The sequence below is a fragment of the Pseudophryne corroboree genome, chromosome 8 (assembly GCF_028390025.1).
Source record: "Pseudophryne corroboree isolate aPseCor3 chromosome 8, aPseCor3.hap2, whole genome shotgun sequence".
NCBI classification, from domain to species: Eukaryota; Metazoa; Chordata; class Amphibia; order Anura; family Myobatrachidae; genus Pseudophryne; species Pseudophryne corroboree.
The window spans coordinates 368,946,641-368,968,130 of NC_086451.1; the positions used below are offsets into that span (position 1 = coordinate 368,946,641).

General features: G+C 46.9%; 1 protein-coding gene and 1 long non-coding RNA gene across 6 annotated transcripts in view; one reads left to right on the forward strand and one right to left on the reverse strand.

The window, feature by feature from the left end:
- The window catches only part of ZNF185 (zinc finger protein 185 with LIM domain), a 344,343-nt gene extending 325,955 nt beyond the window's left edge, over window positions 1-18,388 (forward strand). For all 5 annotated transcript variants that reach the window (XM_063937558.1, XM_063937560.1, XM_063937559.1 and 2 more), the window contains 5 exons: window positions 3,977-4,048; window positions 7,529-7,612; window positions 12,849-12,951; window positions 14,082-14,190; window positions 18,306-18,388. In XM_063937558.1, the coding sequence (XP_063793628.1) occupies window positions 3,977-4,048; window positions 7,529-7,612; window positions 12,849-12,951; window positions 14,082-14,180 (358 nt within the window). In that variant the 3' untranslated portion in view covers window positions 14,181-14,190; window positions 18,306-18,388. The remainder of the gene's footprint in view (window positions 1-3,976; window positions 4,049-7,528; window positions 7,613-12,848; window positions 12,952-14,081; window positions 14,191-18,305) is intronic.
- A 534-nt stretch (window positions 18,389-18,922) lies between these two features.
- Window positions 18,923-21,490, reverse strand: part of LOC134949151 (uncharacterized) — a 51,735-nt gene continuing 49,167 nt past the window's right edge. The window contains exon 3 of the long non-coding RNA XR_010183115.1: window positions 18,923-19,009. This is a non-coding gene — a long non-coding RNA (uncharacterized LOC134949151). The remainder of the gene's footprint in view (window positions 19,010-21,490) is intronic.

Here is a 21,490-nt window from a genome sequence, read left to right on the forward strand (position 1 = left end):
GCATTGAGGATAGATTGGAGTGGAGAGAGGTGATTGTCAGGGAGGCCAGTTAAGAGGAGATTACAGTAGTCCAGTCTGGAAATAATCAGTGAGTGAATAATGATCTTAGTGGCATCCTGTGTGAGAAAAGGTCTGATTCTAGAAATGTTTTTGAGATGAAAATGACAGGTTTGTGAGAGGTGCTGAATGTGTGGTTTGAAGGAGAGGGAGGAGTCAGGGGCGGAACTCTGGGAGGCAGTGGAGTCGGCTGCCGCCGGGCTCCTGGCCTCAAGGGGGCGCATCTCCTCCACTGTCCCTAGTGCCGCTCACCGCGCTGCTGCTGCTGTCTGTGAGGGGAGGGGATCGAAGCGTGCGCCTCCCCTGCCCCTCACTCTCCGGCGGCGGCGCGCTTCAATTCAGCGCCGGTCCGTGAGCCAATCAGAGCTCGCGGACCGGCAGCTAAGGCTGCCGGTCCACGAGCTTTGATTGGCTCATGGACCGGTGCATAATTGAAGAGGGACACAGCCGCCGGAGAGTAAGGGGCAGGAGAGGCGCACGCTGCACTCTCCTCCCCTCACAGACAGCAGCAGCAGCGCGGTGAGCAGCACAAGGGATGGGGGGGAGGGTCATCTATATGTGGCACTGGGGGCATTGCTGGCACTGTGGGGACCTGTATACCTGGCACTGGGGTCATATCTGGCACTGTGGGGACACTGGCATTGGGGGCATAGCTGGCACTGTGGGGACCTGTATACCTGGCACTGGGGGTCATATCTGGCACTGTGGGGACACTGGCATTGGGGGCATAGCTGGCACTGTGGGGACCTGTATACCTGGCACTGGGGGTCATATCTGGCACTGTGGGGACACTGGCATTGGGGGCATAGCTGGCACTGTGGGGACCTGTATACCTGGCACTGGGGGTCATATCTGGCACTGTGGGGACACTGGCATTGGGGGCATAGCTGGCACTGTGGGGACCTGTATACCTGGCACTGGGGATCATATCTGGCACTGTGGGGACACTGGCATTGGGGGCATAGCTGGCACTGTGGGGACATATATATCTGGCACTGGGGTCATATCTGGCACGGTGGGGACACTGGCAATAGGGGCATAGCTTGCACTGTGGGGACATATATATCTGGCACAGGGGGGCATATCTGACACTGGGAACACTGACATTGGGGGCATAGCTGGCACTCTGGGTACATATATATCTGGCACTGGGGGCATATCTGGCACTGGGGGCATGGCTGGCACTTTGGGGACATATATATCTGGCACAGGGGCATAGCTGGCACTGGGGGGACACGTATATCTGGCACTGGGGGCAAAGCTGGCACTGTGTGGGGACATGTATATCTGGCACTGGGGCATATCTGGCACTGTGGGGACACTGGCATTAGGGGCATAGCTTGCACTGTGGGGACATATATATCTGGCACTGGGGCAGAGCTGGCACTGTGTGGGGACATGTATATCTGGCACTGGGGGGCATATATGGCACTGTGGGGACACTGCATTGGGGGCATAACTGGCACTTTGGGGACATATATATCTGGTACTAGGGGCATAGCTGGCACCGGAGGCATATCTGGCACAGGAGCATAGCTGGCACTGGGGGGACACGTATATCTGACACTGGGTGCAGAGCTGGCACTATGTGGGGACATGTATATCTGGCACTGTGGGGACACTGCATTGGGGGCATAGCTGGCACTCTGGGTACATATATATCTGGCACTGGGGGCATATCTGGCACTGGGGGCATGGCTGGCACTTTGGGGACATATATATCTGGCACAGGGGCATAGCTGGCACTGGGGGGACACGTATATCTGGCACTGGGGGCAAAGCTGGCACTGTGTGGGGACATGTATATCTGGCACTGGGGCATATCTGGCACTGTGGGGACACTGGCATTAGGGGCATAGCTTGCACTGTGGGGACATATATATCTGGCACTGGGGCAGAGCTGGCACTGTGTGGGGACATGTATATCTGGCACTGGGGGGCATATATGGCACTGTGGGGACACTGCATTGGGGGCATAACTGGCACTTTGGGGACATATATATCTGGTACTAGGGGCATAGCTGGCACCGGAGGCATATCTGGCACAGGAGCATAGCTGGCACTGGGGGGACACGTATATCTGACACTGGGTGCAGAGCTGGCACTATGTGGGGACATGTATATCTGGCACTGTGGGGACACTGCATTGGGGGCATAGCTGGCACTTTGGGGACATATATATCTGGCACTAGGGGCATAGCTGGCACTGTGGGGACACTGGCATTGGGGGCATATCTGGCACTGGGGGGACAAGTATAAATGGCACTGGGGGTCATGTGTATCTGGCACTGTGAGGCATATATGTATCTGGCACTGTGGGGACATATGTTTCTGGCAGTGTGGAGGCACCCATTTTTAGACATTTTTATATGTATGTGGCACTGTACAGGGGCATTATAGGTGGTCTTCAGGTTGCCAACTGTCGGGATCCCGGCGCACAGTATACCGTCGCCGGATTCCCGACAGCCGGCATACCGACAGTTTTTCTCCCTCGTGGGGGTCCACGACCCCCCCTGGAGGGAGAATAAATAGCGTGGCGCGCGTAGCGAGCCCGCAAGGGGCTCATTTGCGCTCACCACGCTGTCGTTATGCCGGCGATATGTAGGGGGGGCACCAACATTTATCATGCCTCCGGGCGACTGGGGCGAACTTACGCCACTGGGAGGAGTCAAGGATTACGCCAAGACAGCGTACTTGGGGGCTAGGGGAGATAGTTGTGCCATCAATGGATAATGAGATTGTGGGAGGTGAGGCTGTGCGGGAGGGTGGGAAGATGATCAGCTCAGTCTTAGACATGTTGAGTTTAAGAAAGCGCTGAGACATCCAGGAAGAGATAGCAGAAAGACAGTTTGAGGTACGAGTGAGGAGAGCCGTGGAGAGATCAGGGGAGGAGAGGTAGATTTGAGTGTCATCAGCATAGAGGTGATATTGGAAGTTAAAAGAACTAATGAGTTCACCTAAAGAGGACGTATAGAGAGAGAAAAGGAGAGGACCAAGAACAGAGCCTTGGGGGACACCAACAGTTAGTGGAAGTGGGGGGGAGGTAGCATCATGAGAGGAGACAGAGAAGGAACGATCAGAGAGGTAGGAGGACAGCCAGGAGAGGGCAGTATCACGCAGACCAAGAGAGTGAAGGATTTGCAGAAGGAGAGGATGGTCCACAGTGTCAAAAGCAGCAGAGAGGTCAAGAAGAATAAGCAGAGAGTAGTGGCCCTTAGATTTGGCTGCATGGAGGTCATTGCAGACTTTTGTGAGGGCAGTTTCAGTGGAGTGGAGAGAACGGAAACCAGACTGGAATGGGTCAAGCAGTGAGTGAGAGGAAAGAAAGGCAGTGAGGCGATTATAGACAATACGCTCAAGAAGTTTGGAGGCAAAGGGGAGGAGAGAGATGGGTCGATAGTTGGAGAGAGTGTTAGGATCAAGGGTAGGTTTTTTAAGAATAGGGGAGACAAGAGCATGCTTGAAGGCAGAGGGGACAGTGCCTGATGAAAGGGAGAGATTGAGAAGGTGGGCAAGATGGGAACAGGCAGAAGGGGAGAGGTAACGGAGGAGGTGGGAGGGGATAGGGTCGAGCGGGGAGGTTGTGGGGGGGGAGGAACGGATGAGGGCCATGACTTCCTCGCCAGATACATGGGAGAAAGATGTCAGAGTTGGTAAGAGGGAAGGGGAGGGGTGGCAAGGGATGGGTGGTGGCTGGTTGCTGGTCTGGTGGGAAGTGATATCCTGACGTATGGAGTCAATCTTGGATGTGAAATAAGTGGCAAAGTCAAGAGCAGACAATGAGGAAGGGAGAGGAGGTGGTGGTAATAATAATAATAATCAAATATCTTATATCTACAAAAAGAAATACTTAACTGTTTTCATGTCAATTAAAGCTCCAATACTTTAAATTAACATATTTTATTTTTAATTTTGCTAGCAATAAAGGAGTTCTCTTTGTAAAGGAATATGTCAACACAAGTGAGAATCTGAAATCTCCGACCTCTGCTGGGTAAGACTTATTTTTAGCTATATGTATAATTGATATACATTATACTGTATAACTTTGGAAGCTTCGGTTGCTCCCAGATTTCCATAGATCCTTTATAGAATTTGTACCTCTAAACGAGGCCCAGGATGTGTATTAACATTATTGTTACTATAATGACTTATTATAACAATGTCATTATTATTATTATTATTATTATTATTATACATCTGTATCTGTCTCTCAGACCACTTATGGGCTTGTCATGTACTTCCAGCATTCATTATAGGACACCTATTATCCAGGAGGCAGGAGGACTATTTCATACTATATGCATGGTGGGGACTCCGGGAAGGGAAGGGACTTTAGGTTACCCTGGTACAGGGGTGGTACTAGGCAGGGTGATGATGGACATGTTCTTTAGCTTTCACAAATAGTTTGAATTAAATGATATAAATCCTTTCTTTGTGGAGCCAAGTGCCTCAGACAAATTGATTAACTCACTTGGTCCTTAAAAAAATTGCCTTTCTATGGGTACTTAACAGCCAGCTGAATCCTGAAGGACAGAATCCCAATGGATCCTGGTAAGTATTTTAACAATGTCCCTAACCCACCCCTCCTGCAGCCTAACCCTAACACCTCCCCCTCCAGCAGCCTAACACTAACCCTCCCCCTAGTGCCTAACCCTGACCCCAACCCCAGGATCCCAGGAATGCTGGCTGGGGCGAGCATAACGAAGCCACTTACGGGCTCGCTGTACTCCCCACGCAGCAGGCTCGGTGGCTTCATTTTTATACTATTACTATAGTATTGTGGCTGCTGCAGTATATTCACATAATTGTAGTCATATTTGCAATTGGTCTGCAGTAATAAAGCATATTGCTATATATAGGTGAAGGAAACAGATGTGTATATTATTTTGAACTTCATTATTACTTTTAATTTTACTTAAAAGCAACGTGATCAGTTATTAATAACTGTCCAGTCAGACTATATTGTGAATGAACTGTGCAGCTACTGATGTACCAGGCCAAGGCTTAGGGGATCCAGAGCTATTGATGTACCAGGCCCAGGCTCAGGGAGACTCACAGCTACTGATGTATTAGGCCCGGGCTCAGGTGGACCCACAGCTGCTGATATACCAGGCCTGGACTCAGGGGGACCCACAGCTACTGATGTACCAGGCCAAGGCCCAGGGGGACCCACAGCTACTGATGTACCAGGGTCAGGCTCAGAGGGACCCTCAACTACTGATGTACCAGGCCCAGGCTCAGAGACACTCACAGCTGCTGATGTATTAGGCCCGGGCTCAGATGGACCCACAGCTACTGATATACCAGGCCCGGACTCAGGGGTACCCACAGCTACTGATGTATTAGGCCCGGGCTCAGGTGGACCCACAGCTGCTGATATACCAGGCCTGGACTCAGGGGGACCCACAGCTACTGATGTACTAGGCCAAGGCCCAGGGGGACCCACAGCTACTGATGTACCAGGGTCAGGCTCAGAGGAACCCTCAGCTACTGATGTACCAGGCCCAGGCTCAGAGACACTCACAGCTGCTGATGTATTAGGCCCGGGCTCAGATGGACCCACAGCTACTGATATACCAGGCCCGGATTCAGGGGTACCCACAGCTACTGATGTTCCATGCCCAGGCTCAGGGGGAGCCACAGCTACTGATGTACCAGGCCCGGAGTCAGGGGGACCCACAGTTATTGATGTACCAGGCTCAGTGACACTCACAGCTACTGATATACCAGGCCCGGACTCAGGGGGACCCACAGCTACTGATATACCAGGCTTAGGGGGACCCACAGCTGCTGATATACCAGGCTCAGGGGGACCCACAGCTACTGATGTTCCAGTCCCGGGCTCAGGGGGACCCACAGCTACTGATGTACCAGGCCCAGGCTCAGAGGGACCCACAGCTACTGATGTATCATGCCAGGCAGGGCCCAGGGGAACCCACAGCTACTGATGTACCAGGCCCGGACTCAGGGGGACCCACAGCTATTGATGTACCAGGCTCAGGGACACTCACAGCTACTGATGTATTAGGCCCGGGATCAGGTGGACCCACAGCTACTGATATACCAGGCCCGGACTCAGGGGGACCCACAGCTACTGATGTTCCATGCCCAGGCTCAGGGGGACCCACAGCTACTGATGTACCAGGCCCAGGCTCAGGGGTACCCACAGCTACTGATGTACCAGGCCCGGACTCAGGGGGACCCACAGCTACTGATGTTCCATGCCCAGGCTCAGGGGGACCCACAGCTACTGATGTACCAGGCCCAGGCTCAGGGGGACCCACAGCTACTGATATACCAGGCCCGGACTCAGGGGGACCCACAGCTACTGATGTTCCAGGCCCAGGCTCAGGGGGACCCACAGCTACTGATGTACCAGGCCCAGGCTCAGGGGGACAGCTACTGATATACCAGGCCTGGACTCAGAGGAACCCACAGCTACTGATGTTCCATGCCCAGGCTCAGGGGGACCCACAGCTACTGATGTACCAGGCCCAGGCTCAGGGGGACCCACAGCTACTGATGTATCATGCCAGGGCTCAGGGGGACCCACAGCTACTGATGTACCAGGCCCGGGCTCTGGGGGACCCACAGCTACTGATGTATCATGCCAGGGCTCAGGGGGACCCACAGCTACTGATGTACCAGGCCCGGGCTCAGGGGGACCCACAGCTACTGATGTACCAGGCCTGGGCTCTGGGGGACCCACAGCTACTGATGTATCATGCCAGGGCTCAGGGGGACCCACAGCTACTGATGTACCAGGCCCGGGTACTGATGTACCAGGCCCAGGCTCAGGGAGACCCACAGCTACTGATGTACCAGGCCCGGGCTCAGGGGGACCCACAGCTACTGATGTACCAGGCCCGGGCTCAGGGGGACCCACAGCTACTGATGTACCAGGCCCGGGCTCTGGGGGACCCACAGCGTGCTGATGATCTTGCCTGTGAACTGTTCCTTATTGAATCATAGGCATGCTGCGTGCCCCCATCAGTGTCTAATGTTTTGCTGTTGGCTGGGAGGTGGGAGAGACAGGCAGGCACCTATACGTACAGGAGGATTTGTGCACCATCAGTTACATACTCTTTTTTTTTTTTTAAACACACATTTCTCAGTAATGTCTTTCTTGGAACTTGAATCTATAACCTCACACAAGTCTGGTAATTGCAACTACAGTATATGAAGCAACGTATAATTGTCAGTATAAAACCATTGCAGCCAATCATATCTATGTAGTGTGCAGCCACACTTCCAGTGTCTGCAACCGCACACTACATAGATCTGCTTAGCTTCAGCCATACTGCTCCCCACAATTTCTGATGGCAGCCTGCTGGTGGCAACAGCTGATATAGGTTATGATGGAGATTCCACTGGATGGACCCACTTTTATGCTATTGGGGCAGTAGTATCAGTATCTGTATGCTCTGGCCGCCATGTTTTGCTGATATATATTTTCTTTTCTCCCCGACAGAAGCTTCCCAGAGTTCTCTAATGGCTCGGAGCATGTGTCCTACAGCAACAGCTCCAGTTATCTGTACAGCAGTGCTCCAAAACGGTAATCTAAGAGAACTGGCAATCCATGTGTCAGCTCACATGGCCTTTCATGTACTAAAATATTAATCTACGTCTTAGTCATATTAAGCAACAATATAAAAAGCGCATGAATAGAATTTTGATTGTTCACAGGCACTACCTATAAACACACGCTCAGTGTGATGAATGCACAGGGGACATTTATGCAGAGACCGTTCTATAAGTCATAGAAAAAATGAGGTTGCGTTATTTTTGCTACAATTTACAAAATGAAAGCAAGTGTCTGATTGGTTACTATGGTGAACATCAGAGTTTTCTTGTTTCCGTGTTACCTGTGTACCCAGAAGCATAACTGAAAATCTGTGGGTCCTACAGATGTGTCCTCCTACATCCTTGTTACAGCCCTTCTTGTCACGCCTAGTCATGAGCGCGTTTACTAACGCCAGACGTCTGGTTGTGCATTTATTCCCCAAAATGCGTCCTGGAAAACACTGTAACATTTTTTATTCAAATACAACCGCAGTTGCACACATAATATAGGCATGCCACATATCAATTTAATCAGCAGAGTCTGCTTGTGCGTCTTATTCACATAGCTATGTGAATAAGACGCATTTTCGGCAAAAAAGATGCCTGATGTTAGCTGAGCTGCCCGGGAACTGCCAGCTCACTCACGCCAGGAATCTTGCGGTGCATGGCGTATTAAGGCTAGATGTATGAGACTATGGGCTAGATGCATCATCGCTTGGAAAGTGATAAAATGGAGCATGAAAAAGTACCAGCCAATCAGGTCCTAACTGCCATTTTTCAAACACAGCCTGTGATATGGCAGGTAGTACCTGATTGGCTGGCACTTTTTCACTCTCCATTTTATCACTTTCGAAGCGATGATGCATCTAGCTATCTATCTGTATAGTACAATTTTGAAGGGGCCTTCAAATTTTCTAGGGAGGGAAACCCTCCTCCACCTCCTTATTCCTTTCCTCATTTACTTTACTAGGTGAGCCACCTGCTCCGTTTTTGATGAGCGCCATTTCGCACTTCTGGCTCAGAGAGATGGGGAACATCAGAGTTTCCTTTCCCTACGAGCTACGGATGGACCTCAAACATCAATGGGGGGGGGGGGGGGGGGGGGTGATTCAGACCTGATCGCTGGGCTGCTAAAATTGTTGTGCTGCATTCAGATAGTCGCCGCCCAAGGGGAGTGTATATTCACCGTGCATGTGTGAGATCGCATGTGTACCCTGTGATGCTAAAAATCCCTCAGTCAGCGGGCAGCTGCACATCCGTTCGCACCTCACTCACTAGTGAAGGAATTTTCTACTGTGTGCAGTCTGTGTGCAGCCCAGGACTTACTCCTACAGTGTGCGATGAGAACAGGCTGATCGGGTCCGGAACTGACGTCACATACCCTCCCTGAAAAAGCTTGGGAACCTGCGTTTTCCCTGACACTCCCGGGAAACGGTTAGCTACCACACACATATGGCCTCTTCCTGTCAATCAGCATGCAAATGGCTGTGCGATTGCATTTTTCGCACCAGCCTGTCACTGACTGGTGATTCCTGTTGTTGTTTGCCGACACACGTGCGCATTGCGGTGTATACGCAAGCGCAGTCTGTTGCTGATCGCCCTCTGTATGAAAACACACAGCAGCAATCAGACCTGAATCTCCCCCAATGTCTGGAGTCCAGTGACCGATGGGATTTCCCCATCGAGGGTGCACCTTTGGCCCATTTATCAATGAGTTTTAACTATTTAAAACTCGTTGTGTATGATAAATACACAAACTATTTAAAACTCGTTGTGTATGGAGCTGGGGCTCCAGCCAATCAGGTCCCTACTGTCATTTTTGAAATGCATAATAGTTAGGATCTGATTGGTTGGAGCCCCATTTATCATACACAAAGAGTTTTAAATAGCTATAACTCATTGATAAATGGGCCCAATGGAGTCCAATATATCATCTCTATTGAAAGTTTTGTCCTGATATTGGCGTCACTGTTATTTATTTCCCACCTGAGCCCCTAGATTACTTAGAGGCCCCTGCCCAGCATGCGGAGGCACTGGTTGAGCTGGTGATCGTTAATCCCTGATATATTTGGTTGTGGTCCCAATATAAAGCTTGAGGTTATCCTTTCCATTACTGTGCTTAAACTGGTGATATAGCAGTTGCCCAACCTGAGCACAGCTAATAAATGTATGACAGCAATGTAATACCACAGTCTGGGACCTGAGCAGATGCTGACACCTAAGGAGTGTGGTAACCTAAGTGTCAGATCATTTGCTGTGATTAGACTGTAAAGTCATGTAAACTGTGTTGTGTATTTCTATTTCCCAGCAAGCCACAGGCTGGATAATATAATCTGGTAACCCCTCACCATAAGGCCCTCCCAGACCACTCACATTACAACTTCTGCACACAAAGAAGGAGGTCTCCTGTGCACATGCATGGACCATCAGTGGTCCAAAATATCAGTGGCGCTGATACGACACTGATGGATTTTGGGCCTAATTCAGACCTGATCGCAGCAGCAAATTTGTTAGCAGTTGGGCAAAACCATGGGGGTGATTCAGATCTGATCATAGCTGTGCTAAATTTAACACAGCTACGATCATCCACACTGACATGCGGGGGGACGCCCAGTACAGGGCTAGTCCGCCCCGCATGTCTGGCCCAGCTCCACCGCACAAGTACAAAACCATCGCACAGCGGCAATGCTTTTGTACTGGAAGAGTAACTCCCTACCAGCGCAGCTCCTGCGTGCTGGCCGGGAGTTACTCGTCATTGTGATGATCGCAGCGGCTGCGGCACACCCTCCGCACAGTCCAGCCACGCCTGCGTTGGCCGAACCGCGCCCACAAAACGGCAGCCAAACGCCGCCGTGCCGCCCCCTCCCGCCCAGCAAACACCTCTGCCTGTCAATCAGGCAGAGGCGAGCGATGGGCAATGACAGCTGTCGGCTGTCTGGCATGCGTTTTGCCCAACTGCTAACAAATTTGCTGCTGCGATCAACTCTGAATTACCCCCTTTATCGGTAACTTTGGAGTGCTGAGTCATTGTCCCGTGCGCATGGCATTCTGGGACTTCAAATGGTTTGCAGTATGAGTGTTCACATAGCAAGGAGCTCATTGAGATTCTTGCTAGACACAGACATTGTGCTATGCTATTCTAAGAGGATACCGAGCAGCGTACAGATGTATCCTCACACATCTAGCCTCAATTCACCATGCAGCAGGAGATGCCAGGTGTGAGTGAGCCGCCAGGTCCTGTGCAACTCTGCTAACATTGGGGGTCATTCCAAGTTGTTCGCTAGCAGATTTCGGTCGCAGCACAGCGATCAGGCAAAAAAATGGCACTTCTGCGCATGCGTATGCAGCGCAATGTGCACGCACGTCGTACTATTACAATGAATGATGTCGTTTCACACAAGGTCTAGCGAAGCTTTTCAGTCGCACTGCTGGCCGCAGAGTGATTGACATGAAGTGGGCGTTTCTGGGTGTCAACTGACCGTTTTCAGGGAGTGAGCGGAAAAACGCAGGCGTGCCAGATAAAAACGCAGGCGTGGCTGGGGAAACGTAGGCGTGGCTGGCCGAACGCAGGGTGCGTTTGTGACATCAAAACAGGAACTGAATAGTCTGAAGTGATCGCAAGCGCTCAGTAGGTCTGGAGCTACTCTGAAACTGCACAAAATTATTTTGTAGCCGCTCTGCGTTCCTTTCGTTCGCACTTCTGCTAAGCTAAAATACACTCCCAGAGGGCGGCGGCTCAGCGTTTGCACGGCTGCTAAAAGCAGCTAGCGAGCGAACAACTTGGAATTACCACCTCTTGGCGTCTCTTTTGCAGAAAATGCATCTTATTCACAACGCAATGCGACTAATGCATTTGATATATGACGTGTGTACTGTGTGTGACTGAGTCTGTATACGGAGCAGAACAGAACTTGCATTGGAAAAACTGACTGCTACAATGTAGCACTTTGTATACAGATTCAGACACTCAATCTCAGACACATATACAAGTGTCAGATATCACATTACTCAGCACAGTCTCATCATGCGTCCGAGTCGCATAGTGTTGTGATTAAGGCGCATTATCGGCAGAAAAGAAGCAAAAAAGATGCCCGACACTAGAAGATTCTCACGCAACCTGGCGTGCCAAGAGGGGCTTTTGGCGTGACTGCAGCAAAGATGTATGAAGACATATCTGTAGATGGCAGCTACAAGAGGCTTGGCAGCTGGCAAGTCCCATACAGTACCATACTTAAATACACTCATGGGTTCTGATTCTGGATTATTTATTAACCAACAACTGAAAATTATATGTTTATGTACTTTGGGCATTATTCAGGTTTGTTACCAAAGCAAAAAAGTTAGCAATTGGGCAAAACCATGGGCCTAATTCAGATCTGATCACTGGGCTGCTTTTTTTGCTGTCCTGCGATCAGATAGTTGTCGCCTACAGGGGCAGTGTATTTTCGCTGTGCAAGTGTGCGTTCCTATGTGTAGCAAAGCTGCTATAAATCAGTTTGTGCAGTCTCTGTGCAGCCCAGGACTTACTATTCCAGTGCGATTAAATCCTGTTGATTGGGGCCGGAGCTGACGTCAGACACCCTCCCTGAAAACGCTTGGACGCGCCTGCGTTTTTCCGGATACTCCATCTAAACGGTCAGTTGCCACCCAAAAACGGCCTCTTCCTGTAAATCACCTTTGCGTACGCCCATGCGAATGGATCCTTCGCACCATCCGTCGCTGACCGCCGATGCCCATTGTAGCCGTCCGACGTGCGTGTACATTGCAGCTCAGATGCATGCGCAGTTAGGATCTGATCGCCCACTGTGCACAAATGCACAGCAGCGATTAGATCTGAATTAGGCCCCATGTGCAGTGCAGGTGGGGCAGATATACCGTGTGTACAAAGTGAAATCTAAATTGCAGTGTAACAATAAAGCAGCCAATAATTACCCAAATCTAACTTTCTCTGCACATGTTATATCTGCCCAACCTGCAGTGCACATGGTTTTGCCCAATTGCTAACTTTTTGGTTTTGCTGACAAACCTGAATAACCTCTTTTGTTAGGTGCTGCATAACCCTTGTGGCGTCATGTAAATAGAAGATAATAATAATAATGATACTAATTGTAATCTGAATCACTTGAACTTTTGCTGGGTGTCTGTGAATCTATGGTTCATATTTATTGTCTTTTGTTTAACAAATCCCTAAATTCCTTAAACAGCTCTTGTATGCCATTTGTTAATAGATCTGATGATGGTCCATGTACTTACTGTGGCCGTGAAATCAAAGATTGTCCAAAGATCACCTTAGAACATCTTGGTATCTCCTGCCATGAATATTGCTTCAAGGTAATTACACCTCAAATAATTACTACGTATACATTGTATAGCTGACAAAGTTGTATGTATACATTGGTGTTTCACATACACTTTATATGGTATCGGTCTCCCAGCGCATAAAAAGTGCAGCCAGAACACTTAAACAATGACATAAAATGGGACTATGCAACAGTTTTTATACCTAATTTATACCTAATTAGCTATTTTATACCTAATTAGCCACAAATATCTGTTTTTATGGGTCCAAAAAGATAACTGATGATGGTCAACTTCTGATCATTTCCATTTCTGAAGCCAGAGTGAAAACCGTCCTCAGCTTTTTTATCTCCAGACAAAATAGGGTTATTCTTTAGCTGTCATTATTGCTCTCTCACAGAAGCAGAATAATAACATTACGGCTCAAGCAGTATATGAGGCGAGAGTAGCTCTTGGTGTATTCTTCTGTCAAGGACTCTATTAATCCACTTGGACAGCAGTTACACACATTACACAGAACAGACCACACGGAAATAGAGCCTGCATTAATAAGATCTCCTATCGCTGGTATTTACCCAGTTGTAGATACACTATACTCTTGTCAGGATATATATCGAGAGCAATGGGTGTTCCTGTGTATGTGGGTGATCCATTTAATAAATATCTAGATTAGATGACACAGAACAGATCTGTCAGCATTTAAACAGATTTTACTGGCAACTTTATAAAATGTATTGCCAACCGCGACTCTGATATTAAAGGGTTAACAGTGGCTCAAGCCACTAAGGGGTACATTTACTAAGCAGTGAAAAGAACGGAGAAGTAAGCCAGTGGAGAAATGTCTCCATCAACCAATCAGCAGCTCTGTATCATTTTGAAGTATGCAAATTATAGATGTTACTTCAGTGCTGATTGGTTGCCATGGGCAACTTCTCCACTGGCTCACTTCTCCGCTCTTATCACTGCTTAGTAAATGTACCCCTAAGTGTGGTGTGGCGTGTTGCATAGTGTAACAGTGTAAACCGCTTGTCATATTTTAAATGACCCCCATGTTTTTTCTTGTCAGTAAATTTACTGATGGATGGTAGGTAGATATTTGCACACAGTTACATTTATACAGTACCCTTGTTTCTCAGATGGCATATCATTGTGTTTCTTTACAGTGCGGCATCTGCCACAAGCCAATGGGAGATTTGATTGACAGCATGTTCATTTGCCGCAATGTGGTGCACTGCGAGAGTTGCTATGAGAAGCTCTTCTAGATGAATGTTGGTAAGTAAGAAATAAGGTTTTCACCTAATTACACTCTGTACTGCAATGGATCATTTACTAAGATATTGGAAAAGGAATATGTGTGATAACTCAAGATGCTGGCCTGTCATGTGTGTTTCTGTAGATAGGGAAGGTGGGGGAGGAAGGTTGCGGATTGAGCGGAAGGACCAATTAGAAGACTACAGATGTGTCCTCTTACATCTTTGCTCTGTGCGCTACAAGTCGCGCTACGCATAACGCGTGAGTGCCGTGTGACTCGCTAACGCCAAGCGTCTTTGTTTGCAGATTTTTTCACGAAAATGCTTCTTAGTAATGTAATAGGTCGCACAAGCAGCTTCATACAAAATGCTATGCTACAGTGTTTTCCATTAAAACATTGGTTTGCTATGGGTAACATCCTATCTTAATTAGAACATCCCTAAGAGTCTTCCTCTTTCCAAATGCTTTTTCTTTTTTTTTAAATGAGTGGCCAGCACACTGTGCTTATGCTATTAGATCACAGCCGCAGCAGTTATACTATATTTGCATAACTGGGTGTGTCTTACATGTGTTCAGCAAATCAGACTCCGCCCGTGGCTGTCATTATCATTAGCTTGCAAATTGCATCGGGGAGTGAGTGCCTGCGAGACATGTCCTTCAAAATATGTGGTTACCTTAAACGCATTTAATGTCAACATGTTCTTATTGTACTCTAGCTGCATCTGCACGTGCAGTGAGCTGTACGTGCAAATTGCAGCCTAGACGCCATTGCAAAAGACATGTATCACAAAATTTTAGAAAAAAAGTAGTGGGGAAAAAATGCTGCAACATTGGAGCAAGTGCGGGAGTCTGGGGGAGCAGTAGAAGAACCTAGTAATGACCATGGACATTAATGTAAATATTTGTCTTTTTATACACTGGATACTGAAAGGAATACAGTATTCATATTTAACACTATACATTATCTTAATATAGGCCGTTTCAAGCACATTTAAATACTATAAATAAGTGGTTAGGAAAAGGTTAAACATGCCATAATAAATAAATACACAAACACAATGGAACCAGTACTGTACATTTTAAGCACACATTCTCCCACCTCATGGTAAGGTTCCTGTCTCATCTTCCTGACAGCTACTCTCTGCTCCATTGATTGAGGACTCAGATCCACACACACAGCAAACTTTGTAGAAAAAGCTGCTACCACTGCAGCTCTGCTCTGTCCCTTAAACTGTTTAATCATATTATATATCTTTGCTACTGTTGTAATAATTTTAGCCACTTGCCAAGAGGAGGTGAGTTTTTGGGCAACAGAAACCCCACCCCCTTGTGTTTGCCTACGGTTGGTATTGAGCTGCTTTGAATGTTGCTATACAGTATATTTCAGTATTGGAATGTGCTGATTTTATTTACAAAAAAACAGAAGGAAAAACCCCATAAATGGTTCCTTTGTACTGGACAAACTTCTAAAGAAAAATTACCAAAGGAGTAGGGATGAGCTAATGACAGCAAATCTTCATGAAATTGAGGTCACAGTGAGACCGTAGTTTGAGAGCTGGGACATCGGACATATGGTGGGGTTTAGGATAGCACTTAAGGAGAAATTCCCCTGTGAAATGTGCACAATTTCATGCCCAACTGTGGAAATCGACAATTTTTTTCTGTTCCTTATAAGCAAATTATAAGAAGTCATGCATACAAATTGTTAGCTGGCTGTAGATTCTTGTGCAAGCAGATGCAATGAAGCATGCTTAAAGAGCCTGCATAATTCATGACAAGCTGCAAACCAAAACACAAGGCAGTCTCCTGGTGTACAGTCAGTGCAAAGGATGTACATATAGCGTGGGAGACTTGTCACTGGCCACAAAATAGAGTTTAAAAAAAAAGTTTTTTTTTTCTGAAAGGGTGTCTGCATATGGGTAATTCCTCTATATTGCCTATTGTCTGTGATTCATTCTGCTCATGTCACACCATCTAACAGTGACCCCAAGTATCAATGTGCCATTGTTCTGTACCCCAGCTGTTATCCTATGGATAGGGCAGTAACTACCATTAGGCAGAACAAGGCAGTCGCCTAAGGCACCAATGGCTGAGGGTCACCGAAAACACAGAATTTGGAATATAAGGTCACTTATCAAGTGTATTTAATACCCTCGCACATTGCACCGCAGACAAGGAGGAGAAGCAGCTGGCAACTTCTACACAGTGAAGCTGCTGATCCTCAATGTCAGTGTAATGCAGGGAGTGTGGTGCTTGGGTATGCATCTCAGTCCCGGTCAGAGGCATAGAGCATCACACCTCCACCTGCTAAGGTAAGAAACTGAGGGTTTGAGGGAACAATGCAATGAGGTGGTGGCACCACTTAAGAGGGGAGGAGTGGCACTGTCTAGTGTACCAGCAGTGCCTGCATTGTCACTATTCCAGAAGCAAATTGCCATAAAACACAGCTTAAAGGCCCATACACATTAGACGATGTCGCTCTATGAGCGACATCGTCAAACGTTTCCCCCTCCCGGGCCGGCCAGTCGGCGGCCGCCTGTACGCACTGAGCGATATGACCGCTCATATCGCTCAGTGACGTCACGCCCCCGCCAGCCCTGCATGAAGATCGTGGACGACAGTCCACATCCTTCATGCATGCCCTACCGACAGCGACGATCGTTGCCGACCCGCGGGGCCGCGCATCGGTTGTCGCTGGCGGCATACACACTTAACGATAAAATGAGCGACGTCGCTCAAGGAGGGGGAAAATGAGCGACGTCGCTCATTATATCGTTAAGTGTGTATGGACCTTTACAGTACTAAGCTACTGCAAATCACAACACAAAATACTGAAACATAATATTATGGAGATTGGAATTCATTAGTATCATTTGTAGTTGCAGGTACTCATAGTGGACATTTGCAGTGAGCCTGAGTACCGAACAGACACTGCCATGCTGAAATATTGAAACTGCACAAGAACATCTGTATAACATTTACATACAGACACATATTCAAAAGTGTCAGGAACATTATTGTGCTAGGTACATGCTACACTAGCGACCAGGACATTTTTGGAGCTAAAAATAATCCAGAGAATATCCGATTTTGAGCATATACATTTCTCGCTCTGGGTGAGGGCACGTCGTTGCTGTTAAAAATACAGACGCCCAAAAAGGTGACGTTTTAACATGAACTGTTGTCAGGAATCGGAGGCCAGCGGTTGGAATTCTGGGGGTCATTCCGAGTTGTTCGCTCGCTAGCAGTTTTTTACAGCCGTGCAAACGCTATGCCACCGCCCACTGGGAGTGTATTTTAGCTTAGCAGAAGAGCGAATGGTTCTTTCGCAGAGCTGCTTCAAATTTATTTTGTGCAGTTTCAGAGTAGCTCAAAACCTACTCAGCACTTGCGATCACTTCAGACCATTCAGTTCTGGATTTGACATCACAAACACAACCTGCATTCGCCCAGCCACACCTGCGTTTTTCCAGGCACGCCTGCGTTTTTCCACACACTCCCTGAAAACGGTCAGTTGCCACCAGAAACGCCCACTTCATGTCAATCACTCTGCGGCAGCCAGTGCGACTGAAATGCATCACTAGACCTTGTGTGAAACTACATCGGTCGTTGTAATTGTACGTCGCGCGTGCATATTGCGCCGCATACGCAGAAATGCTGTTTTTTAGCCTGATCGCTGCACAGCGAGCGAATGCAGCTAGCGATCAACTCGGAATGACCAACTCTGTACACACTGCAGTTTCAGCCCGATATGTTCCCGTTAGGGCTAGGTGGCCATTAATGATGTGCAGCATTCCTGATATAGGGACCCAATACCTCTGTTTTTGGACTGACCATCGGTACCCAGACTTTATACACATTATCAGATTCTCAGGCCAAACTTTTGGTAATCGGCTTTTTTTTCAGCCCGATTATTGTACAGTGTGTACCCAGCTTTAATTGAAAATTGTCATACAGTATGATTATGTTTCTTGGGACACAACTGACATCCCGCCTTTCATCTTACTGAGCAATATTTCGGAGGGCAATAGCATGTAGTTATCGGAGGAGGGAGGTATATGCAGTATAAAACATCCTACATTTACTTTTGGAAACTGATTATGTTTCATTAATTTATTTTTATTTTTTTATTTCAGATAAAGAGAGAAGAGTATGGAAACACCCCCCATTCCAGTTACAGATACTTTTTATTGACAAGAGATGACCAAGTTGTTACTTATTAAAGTATTTTACTTATTTTTACCATTTGCATATGATATCCAAGGTATATCATTTATTTACTCAGAGTAACAGTAACCTTTTCCTATTTATCAAGAAATGTCTGTACAAGTGAAAGTGAAATGTGATGATCATTGTATATAGATATGTTTGACTTTCACTGATTCCTGCACCTGCCGTTATTGAACATGGTGAAAAAAATGTGAGTCAGGTGACCAGAGCGGGTTTTTGGGTACATACGTACGACAGATGCATCGATAAACGTAAAATGTGCTTCTTACTTTTGGCAAATTACAATTCTATTCTCTTTTTATTACCAACATATAAAATATGTGTTACAGTCGTAAACCATATTATTGTGATTATTAGCTGATTGTCACTCATGTATAAGCAATTTAAGCAGATTTCTTTTCTTTGAGTATAGTGATTCAGCAAGATTAATTAACAGTGCAATTAACAGGCTATGAGATGTTCTTCCTAGCAAAACGTACAGTGTTATTTTTTCTCATGAATAAACTTTCAAGCAGGTATTGACATCACACAGCTCTGCACTCTGTTGTATGCTCTGCCATTCTCGTACTGATGTCAAAATCTACACCAGGCAGGGACATTAGACAATGATCTGCAATAAATAAAGATACAGGAGAAAGAGATAGGTAGTTGCTTTACTGGCAAGTCTGTTTCCTACAGTAACTCTACATGATATGAGAACAATAATCCTTATTTCAAATGCATCTCTTTCTTTTGATCTATCATATGAAAAGTATCAAGAGAAGTATTCGGGACCGCAGTCATCTAGTTTATGACATATATAAAAACAAAACATGGCCAGAGGAAATGGAGAGGAGGAGCGGACTCCTATTCAGGTCATTAATGAGTCATCTAACCCGTAGCAAGAGCTTCCGCACAACCTCTGTAATACTGTAACTAAGCCTCAACTAAATGAAACCATTTAAAAACAGGAAGTACGTGGAGAGGTATATCTGTATACTCATTTCTTGGTAGGTAAAATAGAACCTCCGGAATACAACAGAGGGTTTATTAGCCTACGTCAGGATGTTTACCAGCATACACTCTTTTAAAAACCGATGCTTCTCCACCTTTGTGGCTCTTTTAGGCAATAAATGTGCAAAATAGACCACAAGGCATAGTTGCCTACGCCTGAATTTCGTGGCGCTCTCCTGATCTTGGATCCTGGACAAATCCCTATTCTGCAGGAAAAATAAGGTGTTAGATATACTCTGTTACAGAGCGTATCTAGCTAATGATTACAAATAGGGATCCCGACCAGGGGGTATATTTGCTAAAAGTCGATTTAGTTGATTTTTGATTAATTTGGTGTTTAAATGTGGGTAAACACTAGGCGATATGGTCCATGCATATATCTTCCAGAAATGTCGTTATCGCCCATATCATTAATAAAAATTGTCTAGTGTGCACACAGCTTTAAGGTCTAAATCACACATTTACCAACAGATAATTTTTGACTTGTTTAAAAAAAAAAATCAAAAATCATCTGTTAGTACGTGTGGAATTTAGACCCTGAAATACAAAACGGATACAGATTGATTGTTAGTAAATATAACCCTAAATCCCACATTTACTAACTGATAATTATTGACTTTTTTTTTTTTTTTTTTGAAAGGATGTCAAAAATCATCTGTTAGTAAATGTGGGATTTAGATCCTGAAACACAAAATCGATCAAAAATCGTCCCAAGGTGTCAGACATACTCCGTTACAGACCATTTTTAGCGGATACTTGCAAATACTGAAGGGATTACAGTATTTTGAGATGGTGAATTTATCCTTTCAAAGTTTACCATCAGCAATGATGATTCGATGCATGGCCTCATCTTATATTACAATTATATAGCTGTATATACATACTCACCATTGCCAATATAAAACTACTGCTAATTGAAATTTATGGCACAATGTATATTTGGGAATTCAAAATCTGTCCGATATAGGGCCTAATTCAGACCTGATCGTAGATGTGCTAAATTTACACAGACATGTGGGGGGACGCCCAGCATAGGGCCAGTCCGCCCCGCATGTCAGGCCCTATTCCCCCCCCCCTCCCCCGCACAAGTACAAAAGCATCGCACAGCGGTGATGCTTTTGTACTTCACGAGTAGCTTCCTACCAGCGCAGCTCCTGCACGCTGGCAGGAAGCTACCCGTAGCTGTCCGGGTCGGAATGGCTGTATGTGACGTCACGCAGCCACCGCGCCCCTCCCCCTGCACGGTCCTGGCACGCCTGCGTTGCCTAGACCATGCCCCTAAAATGGCTGCCAAATGCCGCCGGCCCGCCCCCTCCCGCTCAGCGACCGCCTCTGCCTGCCAATAAGGCAGAGCCGATCACAGGGCTAAGATGGCCGGCGGCTGTCTGGCATGCGCCGGTGCACTGCGGCGCCGGCGCATGTGTAGTTCAGACCTGATCAGCTGCTGTGCGAAAACGCACATCAGCGGTCAGGTCTGGATTAGGCCCATTGTTGTTCTTTTCATGGTACTATTTTACCACCATAAAACATACAAATATAATAATATTCCGGTGTTTTCAGTGAAAATCATTTAGTGAAAGCTTGGCAGTAAAATGTTGCAGACTACTTACTTTCATCAGTTTATATTCCTTTAGTAAATACAGTTTCTGTGAGTTTCATATATACACACATGCCTGTTGTATTCATAATAGCATTTACTCAATAAAAACTATATATTTCTATATATGCATCAATATTTGTGCTCATTTATTGATCTATTACTGTATGACAACATGTATAACCTTAGAATTATGGGGGTAATTCCAAGTTGATCGCAGCAGGACATTTTTTAGCAGCTGGGCAAAATCATGTGCACTGCAGGGAGGCAGATATAACATGTGCAGAGAGAGTTAGATTTGGGTGTGGTGTGTTCAATCTGCAGTGTAAAAATAAAGCAGACAGTATTTACCCTGGACAGAAATAAAATAACCCACCCAAATCTAACTCTCTCTGCACATGTTACATCTGCCTCCCCTGCAGTGCACATGGGGGGTCATTCCGAGTTGTTCGCTCGGTAAATTTCTTCGCATCGCAGCGATTTTCCGCTTAGTGCGCATGC